The sequence below is a fragment of the Rhinoraja longicauda genome, chromosome 23 (genome assembly GCF_053455715.1).
Source record: "Rhinoraja longicauda isolate Sanriku21f chromosome 23, sRhiLon1.1, whole genome shotgun sequence".
Lineage (NCBI taxonomy): Eukaryota > Metazoa > Chordata > Chondrichthyes > Rajiformes > Arhynchobatidae > Rhinoraja > Rhinoraja longicauda.
In genome coordinates, this window is record NC_135975.1 from 9715015 (window position 1) to 9734162 (window position 19148).

At 41.7% G+C, this 19148-nt stretch overlaps 1 protein-coding gene across 1 annotated transcript in view; it reads left to right on the forward strand.

Annotated features, from left to right (window-relative positions):
* The window catches only part of snd1 (staphylococcal nuclease and tudor domain containing 1), a 734850-nt gene that overhangs the window by 241061 nt on the left and 474641 nt on the right, over positions 1-19148 (forward strand). The window contains exon 15 of the mRNA XM_078419593.1: positions 919-1060. Coding sequence (XP_078275719.1) covers positions 919-1060 — 142 coding nt within the window. The remainder of the gene's footprint in view (positions 1-918; positions 1061-19148) is intronic.

Consider the following 19148-nt stretch of genomic DNA (forward strand, 5'->3'; position numbering starts at 1 on the left):
GTATATTGATTTTTATTGAACAGATAATTAGGTCTGATTGGAAATGTCGTGACCCTGGTGAGTACACGCATAGACTATTATATGCAGGCCTGGTGTTCCTACCACATGAAGGGTCAATAGTCGATAGTCAATAGTCAATTTCTTTGTCACATACACATAAATGTGCAGTGAAATGAAAGATTACCCCCAATTCAACAATAAGACCAATAAAAATAAGCAATAAAAATTTGCAATGACACATACAATCATAAACCAACACCAAACAAAAGAAACGTCCATCACAGTGAGTCTCCTCCAGTCACCTCCTCACTGTGATGGAAGGCCAGAATGTCTTTTCTCTTCCCCTGCCGTCTTCTCCCACGGTCAGGCTGTTGAACTTGCCACGTCGGGGCTCCCGCCATTGAAGCGCCGCGCCGGACGGTGAAAGGTCCGCGGTGGGCCGACCCAAGCCCCGCGATTCGGGGCGGGCGAAGACGCTGCCGCTGCCGGAGCTCCCGATGTCGGCCCCCACCCAGGGCAGAGAGCAATACATTTTTGCTATTCTCAAGATGACTCGAGGCTCAGTTGCTTGGTACATTCAAGGCAGAGACCGATAAGATTTTTGAATTTTAAAGGTATAAATAACTGGAATGATATGTGAAAATGATACTGTGGTAAAAGAAGACATAATGTAGAAAGTAGAACAGGCATGATGGACTGAATTACCCTTTTCTCTTTCTGTTTCTTAAGTTCTGTTATCTGGTGAAAATTCATCTTGCACTCATTAATAAAATAATTTCTACGGTTATATTATGGGAATCTTGTGTGTGCTTTGTCTTCCATGTTTCCCAGAATACTAAAGTCAATACACTTAAGGAGCATTTTATAGGCAATAAACCACACAAATTCTACAGTAATGTTCTATTTTATATCTTGCAGGATAATCAGAAAGCCAAGCAGTTCCTGCCATTCTTGCAGAGAGCAGGGCGTTCGGAAGCCGTGGTTGAGTATGTTTTCAGTGGTTCCCGTCTAAAGCTCTACATGCCAAAAGAGACCTGTTTGATCACCTTCCTACTTGCAGGCAAGTGGTTTAAATACTTAGCCGAGCCTGCTCTTAATAATGCCACATCTGTAGTGTAGAAGGAAAGTTGTGGGTGGTTCAGTTGAAATACCTGTCACCTGTCTGTAGTGTTAGACAGTTATGATCTCAGCAATTCAACTTTAGTTTACCTCATGATCTGAAGTTGCGGGGGGGGGGGGGGGGGGGCATGGTGGGAGGTAACTTTTAGGAGGTTGGGCAAATGAGTTGTAATGCTTTACATGTCGTTTTACCAGCATTATGAAGATTGTGGGGGTTTTGAGAACGGGTAAAATGTCAAGATACTAAACACCACACTTGTACCATTGTCTGTTACCCCTTGATCATCCTCGACTCCAATATTTCCAATATCTGTGACCCATCCACATCCCTTCACTCTGTTTTTACTTCTTGTGCCTCATTTTCTCTTGACCCTAAATGATAAACTGAGAAAACTGGGCTGCTTTTCTTGGAACAGAGAAGATGGCACAGAGACCTAACAAAGGTACAGTGCATTCAGAAAGTATTCAGACCCCTTCACTTTTTCCACATTTTGCTACGTTACAGTCTTATTTCAAAATGGATTCAATTCTTTTTTTAAAATCATCAATCTACACTATACCCCATAATAAAAAAGCGAAAACAGGTGTTTAGAAATTTTTGCAAAGTAATTATAAATAAATAACTGAAATATTACATTTGCATAAGTATTCAGACTCTTTGCTATGACCCTCAAAATTGAGCTTATGTTCATCCTGTTTCCATTGATTATCCTTGAGATGTTTCTACAACTTGATTGGAGTCCACCAGTGGTAAATTAAATTGATTAGACATGATTTGAAAAGGCACACACCTGTCTATTAAGGTCTCACAGTTGACAGTGCATGTCAGAGCAAAAACCAAGCCATGAAGACGAAGGAATTGTCCGTAGACCTCCGAGACAGGATTGTGTTGAGACACAGATCTGGGGAAGAGTATAAAACAATTCCTGCAGCATTGCAGGTCCCGAAGAGCACAGTGGCCTCCGTGATTCTTAAATAGAAGAACTTTGGAACCACCAGGACTCTTCATTGAGCTGGCCGCCCGGCCAAACTGAGCAATCGGGGGAGAAGGGCCTTGGTCAGGGAGGTGACCAAGAACCCGATGGTCTCTCTGACAGAGCTCCAGAGTTCCTCTGTGAAGATGGTAGAACCTTCCAGTAGGACAACTATATCTGCAGCACTCCACCAATCTGGCCTTTATGGTAGAGTGGCCAGACGGAAGCCACTCCTCAGTAAAAGGCACATAACAGCCCACTTGGAGTTTGCCAAATGGCACCTAAAGGACTCTCACACCATAAGAAACAAGATTCTCTAGTCTGATGAACCAAGCTTGAACTCTGGCCTGAATGCCAAGCGGCACCGCTCATCACATGGCCAATACTATACCTACGATGAAGCATGGTGGTGGCAGCATCATGTTGTGGAGATGATTTCAGCAGCAGGAACTGGGAGACGAGTCAGGATCGAGGGAAAGATGAACGGAGTAAAGTACAGAGAGATCCTTGATGAAAACCTGCTTCAGAGCGTTCTGGACCTCAGACGGGCTGAGGTTCACCCTCCAACAGGACAATGACCCTAATCACACAGCCAAGACAACACAGGAGTGGCTTCATGACAAGTCTGTGAATGTCCTTGAGTGGCCCAGCCAGAGCCCGGACTTGAACCCGATCGAACATCTCTAGAGGGACCTAAAAATAGCTGTGCATCGACGCCCTCCATCCAACCTGACAGAGCTCGAGAGGATCTGCAGAGAAGAATGGGAAAAGTGAAGGGGTCTGAATACTTTCTGAATGCACTGTATCTAAAATCATGAAGGTTTTAGCTGAAGATAAACTGTTTAGTCAGTTTTTATATTCCCGCATGAAAGAAAGCTTGTGGCGAATATAAAAACTGAATAAAGTTTCTTTAGGTATGTAAAAAGGAAAAGATTAGTGAAGATGAATGTAGGTCCCTTACAGTCAGAGACATGTGAATTTATAATGGGAAACAAGGAAATGGCAGAACAGTTAAATGAGTACCTTTGTTCTGTCTTCACTAAGGAAGACTCAAACAATCTTCCGGAAATACTAGGAAACCGTGGATCTAGTGGGAGGGAGGAACTGAGGGGAATTCACATTACTCAGAAATTGGTGTTAGGTAAACTGTTGCGATTGAAGGCAGATAAATCCCCAGGGCCTGATGGTCTGCATCCCAGAGTACCCAAGGAGGTGGCCCTAGAAATCGTGGATGCATTGGTGATCATTTTTCAATGTTCTCTCGACTTTGGATCAGTTCCTGTGGACTGGAGGATAGCTAATGTAACCCCACTTTTTAAGAAAGGAAGGGGAGAGAAAACGAGGAAATATAAACATCGAAAATAGGTGCAGGAGGAGGCCATTCGGCCCTTCGAGCCAGCACTGCCATTCATTGTGATCATGGCTGATCATCCACAATCAGTAACCCGTGCCTGCCTTTTCCCCATATCCCCTGATTGCACTAGTCCCTAGAGCTCTATCTAACTCTCTCTTAAATTGATCCAGTGACTTGGCCTCCACTGCCCTCTGTGGCAGAGAATTACACAAATTCACAACTCTCTGGGTGAAAAAGTTCCTTCTCACTTCAGTTTTAAATATAGACCAGTTAGCCTTACATCGGTAATGGGGAAGATGCTGGAGTCGATTATTAAAGATGTTATAGCAGCGCATTTGGAAAGCAGTGATGGGATCGGTCAAAGTCAGCATGGATTTATGAAGGGGAAATCATGCTTGACTAATCTTTTGGAAGTTTTTGAGGATGTAACAAGTAGAATGGATAAGGGAGAGCAAGTGGATGTGGTGTATCTGGACTTTCAAAAAAACATTGACGAGATCCAACACAAGAGATCAGTTGATCCGGAGAGGGGCCAGATCAAGGATAGGCTGTGGAGAGGCGGCAGGGACCAGGACAGGCCACAGAGAGGCCGGGGAAGGGCTGTGGAGAGGGGCCGGATCAAGGATGTGCCGCGGAGAAGCAGCAGGGCCCAGGACAGGCCACAGAGAGGCCGGGGATGGGCCCTGGAGAAGCAGCAGGGCCCAGGACAGGCCACAGAGAGGCCGGGGATGGGCCGCGGAGAGGGGCCGGATCAAGGATGGACTGTGGAGAGGGGCCGGATCAAGGATGGGCCATGGAGAGGCAGCAGGGCCCAGGACAGGCCTCAGAGAGGCCGGGGATGGGCCGCGGAGAGGGGCCGGATCAAGGATGGGCTGTGGAGAGGGGCCGGATCAAGGATGGGCCATGGAGAGGCAGCAGGGCCCAGGACAGACCTCAGAGAGGCTGGGGATGGGCCGGGGATGGGCCGCGGAGAGGGGCCGGATCAAGGATGGGCCGCAGAGAGGCAGCAGGGACGAGGACTGGCTGCGGAGAGACGGGTGGCCAGAACGAGGACTGGCCTCGGAGAGACAAGCGGGTGGGCTGCAGAGAGGTGGATGGGCTGAGGACGGGTTCGTGGAGAGGTGGACGGGCCGCCGAGATTAAAAAGGGACCAACATGACTGAGTACTTTTGTAATTTTGTTCGTGCCAGAAATGTGGTGACGTTTTTTGTATTTTGCGTATTCTGTGCAAAACAAAGAATTTCACCGTACCTAGGTGCACGTGACGATAAAGTATCATTGAATTGAATCAACTGGCCTCTCGTGCCGATGGTATCCTTCCTGAAGTTTCAAAATTTGTTAGAGGAACTGCAGACACAAATAAACTGCCCATGTTGGAAGGTGTAAGTCATGGCGGGAGGATCTGTACTCATGACATCATCAAGAAAAAAGAGAATTGTGGTAACAATGGAAGGAAGACACAAAATGCTGGAGTAACTCAGTGGATCAAGCAGCATCCTTGGAGAACATTGATAGGTGATGTTTCGGATCAGGATCCTTCAGAAAATGGAGGTGGTCGTCTGGCTAAGTATCGTGAAAGGTCTTAACAAGTGTGGTCCTTGTCTGTCTCATTGTACATAGAACACAACAGCACAGGGACAGGCCTTTCAGTCCATATTGTCTGTACTGACCATGATGCCAATCTAAACTAATATCATCTGCCTGCACATGGTCTGTATCCCTCTATTCCCTGCCAGTTTATGATTTTTTAAATTTCCTATTAAATGTTACTGTCATTTCACCATCTGCCACCATCCCTGGTTGCATGATGAAGAATACCACTCTCTTTGTGCAAATGAAAAACCTGCTTCACAAATGTCCTTTAACTTTTCCCCTCTTAGCATAAAGCAATGGCCTCTAGTATTTGACATGTCCACCCTGGGGAGAGAAAGACTCTGACTATCTACCCTATCTATGCCTCTCATAATATGTATTTCCTTCCATTGGCTGATGATCTGCTCCCAACATCTCTTGGAGGTACAATGGATTTGTTTTAAACCTGGTGCAAAGTTCTTGTTCTGCCAGCAGCACTAATCTCCACCCTTGATGGCTCAGAAACATGAGTTACTGAAGCATTGGAGAGGTATCGCCATTGTTGTCTTCGCAAAATCCTCTAAATCCACTGGCAAGATAAGCAAGCCAATATAAGCCTTCTGGCTCCAGGTTGTAATTACTCTTGGCCAGCCTCCAATGGGTGGGCCATGTTGTTTGTCTGAAACAGCCTGAACATCACAACAGCAGGTTTCTGGAGGACAGAGGAACCGCTTCAAAGATGCTCTCCCAAGGACCACAAGCTATCGGAAATGCTGGCTTGTGACCTTTCAAGATGGAGTAGTAGAACCCAGGCTGACATAGAAAGCCTAGAGTCTCTTTGACAGCTTGCATAAATCAATCAATATATCTTTATTGTCATTGTACAAGTACAACGAGATTAAGAATGTCACCTCCATATCGATGCTATAAAATAAATAAAACACGGCGAAAACAACAACAACAAAAAGGGGGGGAAAAAAAAGAAACAAGGTAAAGTGCAAATAAGTTCATGCCGGGTCAATTGTGCCAGATGACCTTGGGGGCAGAGACAGATCATGGGGGGCACTCAGCAGGTCAGATTCAGAGCAGCTATAGCTCCAGGAATAAAGCTGTTTCTTAGTCTGGAGGTGCGGGCGTAGAAGGCCTTGTAACGTCTGCCAGATGGAAGTAGTTCAAACAGACGGTGGCATGGGTGTGTGGAGTCCTTGTAGATGCTGGTGGCTTTCCTGAGGCAGCGTGCGTTGTAGATGTCCTCCAGGGCTGGTAGCTGTACCCCAATGATCCTCTGCGCTCTGTAGACGACCCGCTGAAGAGCTCTCCTATCTGCTGCCGTGCAGCTGAGATACCACACAGAGATGCTGTATGTTAGTCTGCTCTCTGTGGTGCAGTGGTATTGTTAAACTCAGTAAACAAGGCAGAAGGAACTCTTTATCTCTTGTGTGATGCTGCCACCTGTCCCATCAAGCTCCCCCTATCTACCAGATATCACACTGCCCTCATCAGTCAGATTCAAGCCCATAGAACTGGCATGAGGCCAATTCATCCTGGACTCACTCTGGAGCTGCCTAAAAAGAAGAGTTGCCTAAATAATAATTTTATTTGGATCATGTCCAGAGGATGGCTTGCTTTAATATCAAGTAAAGTAATTCTTTGGAGTGAACCCGTGCATTAAGAGTATTGCATCTGGTTCAGAATTTTGTCTGAGTTCAGACAACATTAACCTTGTTTGTGAAATTGGAAGTGGGTGTTAGATTTATTGTTTTGATACATTCAATAAAAGTTTAGATATTTTTTTAAATAACGCTTGAAGATACTGCTTCATTCTTTATGAGAATAGCATTTTTGCTTTTCCACTGGATATTTTTCCTAAGGTGCAGAAATGTTATGGTTTTTGTTGAATAGTAATTCAGAGGCCTGGACCAATTATCCTCAGACACCTACTGAGGAATTTAAATGCACTTTCTTAAATCTTGAATGAATAGCTTATGCCTGTAAAGATAATCATGAAAGTCCTGTTTTTTTTGTGAAACCTGACTGTTGCAGCAATTCACAATTCTCCTGAAAGAATATAACCAAAACAATCTTGATCATTCATATTATGTTTAATTTGGATGTCGATGTTAATTTTTATGTCTTGTGAATCAGTCTATATTAGTGTTCATGTTCATTAAAAAATTATGCAACAAAAATTTGATATGTAAAAGGGCTTTGGATATTAAAACAAAGATTTGTCGTATGCAAACTTTAAAATGTTAGAAGTATTTCTTTGTAGCATTTTTTGTAGTATTTTTTATGATTATGATGTAAAAAAGTATATCTTGTGGCATCTTATTTCTTTCTTATAATAATATATTTTCTTATTGTTAGTATTGCTTTATTATTGTCGTGTGCACATGCAAAACCTTGTTTTGCATGCAATCTGGGCAAATCAAACCACACATGTGAACACCAGATATAGAAAGAGAAAGTAAACAATGTGCTGAATATGGCGTTACAGCTACAAAGAGAATGCAGATTTAAAAAAAGTTCATGCAGGTAGGTTGGAAGATCACCAATTCACCCTTGCTGTGGTTAATTTGAGAGTCGGAAAACAACAGGAACGAAGTAGCTCTTGAATCCGGTCATATGTGCTTTCAAGCTTTTGTATCTTCCGCTCAATGGGAGAGAAGAAAAGAGGAATGACTGTGGTATGAGTAATCCTTGAATATGTTAGCTGATTTCCCTGAGGGAGCGTGAAGCATATGGGGGTGGGGGCATAGGAGGGAGGATAGTTTGCATGATGGACGAGGCGGTGTCCACACCCCTCTGCAATAGACAATAGGTGCAGGAGTAGGCTATTCGGCCCTTCGAGCCAGCACCACCATTCAATGTGATCATGGCTGATCATTCTCAATCAGTACCCCGTTCCTGCCTTCTCCCCATACCCCCTGACTCTGCTATCCTTCTCTATCTAACTCTCTCTTGAAAGCATTCAGAGAACTGGCCAACACTGCCTTCTGAGGCAGAGAATTCCACAGATTTACAACTCTCTGACTGAAAATGTTTTTCCTCATCTCTGTTCTAAATAGCCTACCTCTTATTCTTAAACTTTGGCCCCTGGTTCTGGACTCCCCCAACATTGGGAACATGTTTCCTGCCTCTAACGTGTCCAACCCCTTAATAATCTTATATGTTTCAATAAGATCCTCTCTCATCCTTCTAAATTCCAGTGTATATAAGCCTAGTCGCTCCAGTCTTTCAACATATGACAGTCCCGCCATTCCGGGAATTAACCTAGTAAACCTACGCTGCATGCCCTCAATAGCAAGAATATCCTTCCTCAAATTTGGAGACCAAAACTGCACACAGTACTCCAGGTGCGGTCTCACTAGGGCCCTGTACAACTGTAGAATTACCTCTTTTTGTTCCTATACTCAACTCCTCTTGTTATGAAGGCCAACATTCCATTGGCTTTCTTCACTGCCTGTTGTACCTGCATGCTTCCTTTCAGTGACTGATGCACTAGGACACCCAGATCTCATTGTATGTCCCCTTTTCATAACTTGACACCATTCAGATAATACTCTGCCTTCATATTCTTACCACGAAAGTGGAGAACCTCACACTTATCCACATTAAACTGCATCTGCCATGCATCCGCAATTTCTTGTGTACGAAGCCATGATGCATCCAGAAAGGAAGCTTTCGATGTTACATCTGTAAAAATTGGTAGGAACAATTGGAGACATGTGATTCCGTAGCCTTCTGAGGAAGTAGAAACACTGGAATGCAATCTTGACCGTAGCATTAATGTAGTTGGACTAGGACAAATTGTTGGCGATATTTTCCCCAGGAACCTGAAGCTCTCGATCATCACCACTTCAGCACCGCCCCTTCATTTTGCTGACACTGAGGGAGAGGCTGCCGCCTTGACACCATGCTACCAATCTCCTTGCTGTACTCTGTTCTATTAACGTTTGATGGGGTATAACAAGGGGCTGAGAACATTGCATTGCAGGGGACTGTTTGGTACAAATTATCATGGAGGATGTTTTGCCACCTATCCTTACCGATTGGTCAGAAATTGAAGGATCCAGTTGCAAAGAGGGTGCCACGTCCTACGTCCATGAGTTTGGAGATGTGTTTGGTCGGAATTATGGTGTTGAATGCAGAGCCATAATCAAAAAATAAAAGACTGACGTAAGTGTGCCTGTTACCCAGAAGTGCCAGGGCTGGTGTGGGGCCAAGGAAAAGGCATCTATCCTGATTACATTTTGGAACTGTGTATGCAAGCCATGCACATTTGTTACAAAATATATGGTGTGACTGTGCAATTAGTATTTTGCTTTGGAACACCTTGTGCCTTTTGAGACATACCTGTCAGGCTACTGTAATTCCTGTTCCAACTGGCACAGTCACACAAACCGATGCCTGTGGAAAGTTGTTTCTTTTTTGTTGAAGATTTGTCAAGAGGATTTACTGAACCCAATCACGAGCTGAATTAGCTTCAGTAAATGTCATTACTCCATGGTCTTCAGTGACCTCAGTTGCCCGATTGGACTGAGTAATGCTAATGGGATGTCTCTGGAAATTAGATTATTGGTGGTTAGAAAATGTGTTGAGAATTATAAATTATGTTTATTGTGAGGATATGGCAGCATTATTATTATTAAATTAACGATCCATTGAATCAGGGTTCAATTCCCAAAGTGGCAGTTTAAAAAACTGTATTTTATTCACAGAATAATCCAGCAAAGGGGGAGCCCATTCTATGAATTGCTGCCCCCGTTTACAGGTTTAGAAACAAAATCTGGAATAAAACTTGTGTTGAATTGACCGGAAAGCTATCAAATTGCCACAAAAATCCCAACTAGTTAAAAAAAAATCACCATTTGGTCTGCATACGAGTGCAGTCCCACACTGAAGTAGTGACTCTGAACTAACTTTGTAAATCACCTTGCAGGTTACTCAATTGTATCAAACCATTATGGGGAATGCTGTTTGAATTGTAACATGCCATGAAGGCCCACCGCCACCATGGCATCTGGGGATCAGCTATTAAATCTGGATCTGGTCAATTTTTTTAACAGAAAAAAAGCACGCACATAAGTTGGGTGATTTCGGCTGTATATGACGGCCTCTTTTAGTCCCCATTCATTTCAGATACTGGGCTAGACTAAAATTACCTGCCAGCCTCATACTCAGGTCAGGAAATTTTGGGTTTAAAGTGGCTTGGCACCAACAGTTGAACTTTTGTGGTGTTTCATTACACTTGTGGCAAGAATGTGTCTGTTTCACAACTTCTTATTTGTGTATAATCTTAATAGCTACCCGTTAGCTGAGTTTCATTTGGTCATTTGGAACGTATAGGTAAAATGGAGCAATTTACAAAGATAACCATATGGATGGTATAATACTGAACCATTCTTTTGAGCTCCTTTTACTTCTCTCCTTAGTCATCCTATTTTTTCTAATATAAAATCTCCTCATCTTGTATCTTGCCATCAATTTCCTGTTGTAAACCACTGAAATGTACATAGTAGGTAATGATTGCTGGCGTTCAACTGTAATGAATGTGAATTTTTGTTTGTGTGTGAGAGAGAGAGAGTGAGACACAGTGTGATGATGATAGAGACTGCAGATGTTGCATTCTGGAACAATGAACTCTGTAAGACCTCAGCAGGTCCAACAACATGCGTGGAAGCAAAATTTCCAGTCGATATTTTGAGTCAAAGCCCTGCATCTCTGCTCCCTTCATCTCCCTGTTGGGAGGCATAGTGTTGAATCAAAATGCCAATTTTTTTGCCTCCACAGATGCTATTTGTCTTCCCTTTTATTTTCCTGTTGTTTTGCAATTTATTTTCTCTTGCTTGACCATTAGCTTTCTTTTTAATTTATTTTCCACCTGAGGGGTAATTTACAATACCCATTATGAGAGGAAAGTGGAGCACCTCGCGGAAACCCATCCAGTCATGGGAGTGTGTACAAATGCCGGACAAACAGCACTCAGGATCAAGAGCAGGTCCCCGGGAGGTGTGAAGGGAGCAGCACCTGCCTCTGTCCCGCCATGTGTAAGGAGATAATGGAGTGGACATCCAAAAGCGTGGTCAGAGCTAGATTTTGGGGAGAGTCGTGCAAGAGACAGGATAGAGAAAGAATGATTTTGGTCAACAATTGCGGTGAAGGCCTTGACATCTGAAGGTGCTGGAGCAATTGGATTCAACGATGACTGAGGGCAGCTGGAGATAGAATGGGATGTTGTAAAGAGATAAAAGTAGACCAAATTGAGGTGTGCACGAGTATTATAACACACCAGGACAGATATGCATAACTAGTTAATAAAAGGAAAATTAATTTCATACTCTTGTTTCCTGACCATCCCCTGATCAGTCCAAATGATTTGGTGAGCTGATTGACACTTATAACATGTGATAACATTTATATTTTGAGTCTGTGTTTGGTCCAAGTTTATCAAATAATTCTGAGCTGACATCTTGGTTAGAGAGGTATTAATTACAGTGGGCCCCGTTAGGAAGTCTTTTGCTGTTAATTAAGAACTTTGGAAGCATCCTTATCGTTTAATGCAGGCATGTGTGATTTTTACATCCATCTGCCTCAAATGACAATGTCATTGTCATCATGTTGATGGATAGGTTATTGGCCGGGTTACCAGGATTCTGTCGGTTTCTGAAATGCTGTCATTTTGTTGAGGAAGCTTAACTGGGCATTGTTTTAATGTCACATTTAGAAGATGGTGCCTTCAACAATGCAGCTCAAATTTCAGTCCTGCACCAGAGTACCAGCCTTCATTTTGTGTTTAAGTCTCAGCAATGACAATGAAGCCAGAATATTGTGTCTCAGGATGGAGTTCTGCCCTTTATGATTGAGCTGTTGCTTTATTCTGCATGTTATTTGGTATTTTAAACACTTGAGAAATTGATGCATGTTAGTAGGTGCTGGGAAATATAGGTGGCTGGGCTTTGAAGATGTTGCAATCTACTATGACCAAACCAAAAACCTCGAGTGTATACACTTATATATAAACACAATGTCTATGTTTATATTTCATATGTGCCTTCTTCCAATCTATTTAATTGAAGGTTGTTTAATTATTTGTTTTCTCCTGAAGTGTTTACTAAGATTCCAGTTATTTTTATCAGTATTGTTCACCCCAGCTGTTTTAAGTAGAAGCAAGTTTCATGTTCAAACCATTCCCTTGGTGGTGAATCACTTTCTTCAGCTGTTGCAATCTTTTCGATGGTTCTCAGGTGGGATTTCCGTGATTTTAATACAATTATTGTCAGGGTATCGTATACCATAAAAGAGAACTTTACCTTCTGGCCATTTCTCTATGGTCAAATAGGTCTTTGAATCTAGATTTATAGTGCCACTTTACCAGTGGTACAAGTCGAAACATGTTTTCAACAGTGTCTGATTATTATTCAATTATGGTGCAAATGGATCTAAAAACGACGCTGCCGTATTACATTAGTTAGCCACCATAGGTTTTGTGTTCTCCCCTAAAAGAGGAGGAATTAATTGAGCACGAGTGTTACTGCACATTGGGCAATATTACATACTTTTCATATTTTCTCCTGGCATAGAAGGAAGCCGCTGGTCTACAGAGCAAACAGCCCAATCTCGTTTCCCCATATTTCCCTGCAGCCTTTTCTCGCAAACTACCCATCAACTCTCCTCCCCCACCCGCCTTCATTAAGGGTAATGTACATTAGCCAATGAATTCACATATTGGCAATGGCAAATACCTACGGCACCAGAGTGCCATCCAAATAAGAATTTGTCCTTTTGCTTCTTTACCGTAGCAGTTTAGGACAAAATTGTTCATCTGGATTCTGTGCCTCGGTGATTCGGTGCTAATACTTGCCAGATGCTAGATCCTTGCATGCAGTGGCCACCAAGCTGTTGTTCTGCAGATATATTTCACAGGATTCTTCTCATGAACCAATAACTTTGGTGCACATTTTTAAAAAGAAATCTCCTCTTTTTTGTGCAGCTTCTATGACCCTGTGGGAGGTAGTGACGAATGTCTTCACTTTTATGCTTTTTAAAGAATCCTTGTATTTCTTTTGCACTCTCCAAAAACTAAGCACCTTCGAACACGCTTCAGTACAAGTGATGTACATTTCAAGTGTTATAAAAAATAATAGGAGCAGGAATAGGTCTTTCTGCTCCTCATGCCTCTTCTATTGCCATAATTAGATTATGACTGGATTTTATACTTCACCAAATTCCTAGTTTTTAGTATCCAAAATATTAAATATCTGTCTTGGATATGTAGTGACTAAACTGTACAGTCCTCTTGGCTAGAAACATTTTAATGAGCTTATCGGTCTTCTTCTGAGCTCATAATTTTTATCTTTCCAAATAAGATAATCTTCCTTACTCAGGAATCAGTGGTGCAATCTCTCTATTGCAATGACATCCTTTTTTGGGTAGGGCGATCAGATCTGTGCGTGATATTTCTAGGCCCCTGTACAATTGCAGTAAGACATCTTCAATCTTCTTGCAGTACGGTCAATATGCCATTTGCCTTTCTGCTACTATAACCAGCATGCTAAATTTTAATGATTCATGTACAACCATACCACTCCCTGACCACTAACGTCTCAAAAGTCCAGAGTGTTTTATTCTCATGTGTCCTGAAACGACACAATGAAATTCTTATTTGCAAAAGCAGCACAACAGGTTTGTAAACACAGTACTCAATAGATATTATAACAAATGAAAAAAGCCATTCAATAAATGCCAGAGGTTGGGACTATCCCATTGTTTAAGAAAAGGTTAGACCGGTACATGGATAGGACAAGTTTGGAAGGGTATGGACCAAGCGCAGGCAAGTGGGACTAGTGTAGCTGGGAAATGTTGGCCGGTGTGGGCAGGTTGGGCCGAAGAGCCTGTTTCCGAAACCAAGCGCAGGCTCGGCAATCGCTTCGCTCGGTCCGCATTGACCAAACTGATATCCCGGTGGCCGAGCACTTCAACTCCCCCTCCCATTCCCAGTCTGACCTTTCTGTCATGGGCCTCCTCCAGTGCCATAGTGAGGCCCACTGGAAATTGGAGGAACAGCACCTCATATTTCGCCTGGGCAGCTTGCAGCCCAGTGGTATGAACATCGACTTCTCCAACTTTAGATAGTTCCTCTGTCCCTCTCTTCCCCTCCTCCTTCCCAGATCTCCCTCTATCTTCCTGTCTCCACCTATATCCTTCCTTTGTCCCGCCCCCCTGACATCAGTCTGAAGAAGGGTCTCGACCCGAAACGTCACCCATTCCTTCTCTCCCGAGATGCTGCCTGAGTTACTCCAGCATTTTGTGAATAAATACCTTTGATTTGTACCAGCATCTGCAGTTATTTTCTTATACTGTTTCCACACTGTATCACTCTCTGACTCCTATTCCCGTGATAACAATGAAATATCCAGAATCTGGCCCTCTCCCTGCCCCCAAGGAAAAAAATACACAACTGCTGTTGGTGTTAAATAAAATAAATGTTGTTTCCACATTTTCTGGCTTTTTCATTTGAACAATTTCTACCACGACCTTGTCTGGAAAATGTTGTTAATTTGTTCATTTAAATGTTGTTAATTTGTTAGATTGCATGATGATTTGATTTCAAAATGCTTGATGCGTTTGGTGTTATGTAAATAACAAACCTTGCATATATCTGGATGACTGTACTGGTTTAATGAGACAATGTTTGTGGCTCAATTGTATCCAAATGTGACATCTTGAATTGCATATTTAAATGTATTCAGTTGCATGAATGAATATGCTCCAGCCACGAAGTGACGTCTTAACTCGACGTTTTCTTTTGATCCACAAAAAATTCTAGCTTGCAGCTTGTTGAATACAAAAAAAATTTTTTGTAGCATTCCTTCATCTTTGCTTTAATTTAGGAAAGGGGGAAAAAAAACACTTGTTGAAATCACAGCTAGCGCACCAAGCCAAAAAAAAAACTGCAGTCTCATCCTTGGAGGTCAGATTCATTGTGTTTCAGATTGCCAAATTATTGGTCAGATTTACTCTGAAGCATCTAATAAACAAGCACTTTGCTGGGTGAGAGGTTGTAAGCTTTCTTGTTAACATGCACTTTAAAGTTGCATGATTTGAAAATAGAGAAGCTTTTTACGCATTCAGCTATGATGTAAACTGAAGAATTTAATTGTATGTTATTTCGACTGTGCGGTAGGAATTATGTTAGTTGGTGTTATTTGAATTCAGCTGATAAGAAATCGTAGCCCCTTTCCTCGGCTAGAAAAGCATATTTTTGCTTCATTGTAGACATTTATATTGCTGTGAATATAAATTTCCTAGAGGTATTGTTCTTTCACAGAAACATAGATGCAGTGAAATGCCATGAGGATAAGTATTTGCAACATTTCACCAAGTCTCCGACTGGCAGTTAGATAAGGAACGCAAGTGGGATTGTCATCTTTTGTGAAATAATGTTATTTTTCTAATGAGAGCGAGCAACATTGCCTCATCTTCAGATTATAAAAGATTAAGAAAGAATAGGAAGAGACCATTATACTCATTGAGCTGTCCCATCATTCACTAAGATCATTGGCAACTGTTATCACAACTTCAGTCGCCAGTACATATCTTTTTATATTTTGGGGTTTATTTAAATTAAATAATATTAATTTAACTAATATCTGCTTTTTGCAGGGGAGAATTCCATATTTAAGCCATGCTTAATGGAACAGTTTCTCCCACACTGAATATACCGAGTCTCATTTAAATGTTTTGTTGCCAAAACACTTCTTCCACACCTATTACACTAACTTTTTTCCAAATATGAAACTGAAGTTATTATCCTAGAATTTACTGTATTCTAGGGAATGCATGTCTAATGTAATTTGTTCTGATAAATTAATCCTTGGCAATGCGTGAGATGTTGGTTCCTACTGAGGCTCTGCATAAAGATGGTTCTAATCAATGATGCAAGCTTTGATGTATTCAATGCTGTTGTATTCTTTGCATTTAGATGAAAATGTTTTGTTTGCCATCAAATATCTTCTGTGCTGGCTTTTTTGAGTGTTAAATTAATCCAAGCTCTGCAAATCAAAATAGGATATGGGAGGAAGTGGGAAAAAAATATTGCTTCCTTATCAATGATAATTATTTTGTAATGAAAACAGAAAATGCAGCAAACAAGAGGCAACTCAAGCAGTCTCAGTGGATAGTGAAGATCAAAAAGTGCAAGTGCTGGGAACTGCTAATGAAAATGCAAGGCACCGCAAATGCTGGTTTACCAAAAACGGACAGAAGAGTCCCGACCCGAAATATTGCCTGACCATTTTCTTCAGAGATGCTGTCTGACCTGCTGAGTTACTTCAGCATTTTGTCTGTCTTTGTACTGATGAAGGACCTTTGACCTGAACTCTTTTTCTTCCACAGGTGATGCCTGACTTTTTGAATATTTTCAATTTTCTTTCGATCTGTGAAAAAATCTTTTGTTTTGCCTGTGTTACAATAACAATATTTTTGCACAAATCATGAAGAAGGTTAATGGAACTGTTCAAAATTGTGAATGATTTTGACAGTAAATAAGAAATTATTGCCACTGGCTGAAAGTTTGGTAATTACAGAATTAAGGATAAGAACCAAAATGATTTGAGGTTTCTTGTGGATGTAACTTGGAAAAAATATATTAAATATATTGTGGCGATACCTGCGGATTAGGCCACTCCCTGGATCATCCCCCTCGGCACGGGTTGGTCAGGGCTGGCGAAGGGACTAGTGCTACGGGGTTTGCCTGAAGGGGCTCAAGAGATAACTTGTGCTTGAGACTGAAGAGAGTGTGGATGTTCTGTTGCTGGATTATATTACTGTTAATACTTAACTGGCATCTTGCCTGATTCCTACCGCGTCCAGACCCACTACAATATAATTGAAAGGAAAATTATTTGCAGGTGTTTGGAGAAAGAGTGGAGTGGCACTATTTAGCTTGCAGTTGATAGAGTTGGCAGAATGGGCTGGATTGTCGCCTGTACATCTGTAATATCAGTTTGTTGAATATATCAAGAAATTTCTACAGTGGTGTAGAATAAAGACATAAGTGTTGGGAAAAGTTTGTACTTTCAGGTTAGGTGGGAAAGTATTTGCGATTCTTAAGTGGAGTCAGTATCTAAATTTTAAAAAAATGTATTGCGTTCAAATTCCTCCATGCCCTTTTATCACCACCTTTAGTCCGGGGAATGTCAGACGTTTCAATTCTTGCAACTTTTTCACTTGTGCATTGCTCTCTTTGTCATGATATTGCAAGCAACATCTTTAGGCATATTGATACCGAGTTGTGGGATTTCCCCAGAGTTTTTCCACTGCTTTTAAGCTTCTACTCCTTTAATGGATTTTTTGAATTATACCAATACTGTCTTCATCTTTAACCCAGTGGTTTATTTTATCTAAATTGATTTCCAACAGTTTGTTTATTTTTTGCTCTAGTTTCCAGCACTTGCACTCTCTTGTCTCCATGTTGTTAGTGGCGTTATTTAAAATTTAATTGGATTTGAAGGCCTGTCAGTGTATGTAGTATGTAGTAGTGTGCTGATGAGGAGATTTGATGAAGTGGCAGATCTTTTGTCACGTGTGTATTTTGAAGATAGTCTATAAAATCAGAAAGCAAATGTTCCAACTAATGTGTATATGAACAGCTGTTTCAATCCAGAATTCATAAGTTCATAAATTCAAAAGGTATTACTTTTGAGATTTCATTGTTTGATTGCTAATGGTGTACATCATATTAGAGCCAGGCCCAATTGTGATGTATGGTTTTTGTTGGACAAAGGCCAGAGATGAAAAGACGTATGGTGTGTGTGATAAGGATAGAGGAGGTACAAATTGTGAAGCCAGAAGAATGAATATAGGTAGATGGGCTCAGGGGGGAGGGGAGAAGAGAAATTGGCATCAATCCAGGTGAGGCACAGGGAAAGTGGGGGTATGAGGAGGGGGGTGGGGGGGGGAAGAGATGGGTGGATGATTGTAGGTTAGTTAAAATTGAAAAAGTATTTGAACAGTGGGTGCAGTAGAAAATGATTCAACTTGTGGAAAATAGCACAACAGGGGGTCATCAATATTAAATGGTCACCAGGAGATCCGTTATGGAATTCAGGGAAACTTCTTTATCCAGAACTCAGTGCCAGAGGAAATGGTTGAAGTTGGAATGGAATAGGGGGAATGGAATAGAAAGTTATACTGTCAGATTTAAATCATGAAAAAGGAAGGTTTTTGTTGAGCAAAAATGCTGCCTGGTCAGTCTAAAGAGCCAACGAGCATGCTGTAAATCCAATGTCAAAACATTACTGTGCATGCTTTGAGAAATTTGTTGCTTTGTTGTAATCAAGAACCCTGGTGGTAATTTTGTCATCTTCCTGTTGAGAATTGCTAATTCAGCACAGGAATGTGACGTGATTCTGAGAGATTCTTTTTGTTTGTCTCAGCGACTTCAGCTTTGATCAGCTTCAACACTGATGCCAGCTTCGAATCGTTTCAGTTGTAAAGTGTATTTACAGCATTCTGACTATTCTCGACAGAAGGGAAAATTGCCTGTGGTTCAGGAAAACAAATAAAATAGTCAGCATGTACGTTATTGCCACACTTTCTGCCAGAAAGAAAGTCAGTAAAATGTAACACAAAGTCGAAAAGCCTTATGAAGTCGAAAAGCTGGCAGAATCCTCAGCAGACTGAGACATTAAATCTATCTGATAACTTCAGACTTTATAAGCCATTCAGATTCAAACCAATCTCTAAATTGGGAAATGAATCACTGATTGACCTGTGAAGAAGAATTGTAATATTTACCTGTTCATTGCTGAATCTCTATGTTCAGCCAAATGGAGGTGCAAGGATATGAAAACATTAAAAATATTTTGTCCTGTCTCAACTTCTGGATTGATCTCAATGACGTTGATTAGGTGTTGAGTGAAACTCCTTCTGTGCTGTGATGGATGGATGGAAGCAGGTGGAGGAGGAGGAGGAGGAAAAAGAGGAGGCAGATAGAGCCATGGAGGGGAGGGAAGGAGAGTGAAGGAAGATACACCTATTGATAATGAATCTGCACTATGCTATACAGTAAACCCTTGTTTTAACGGACCTTTTCCTATTGGATTTTGTTTATAACGGACGGACCT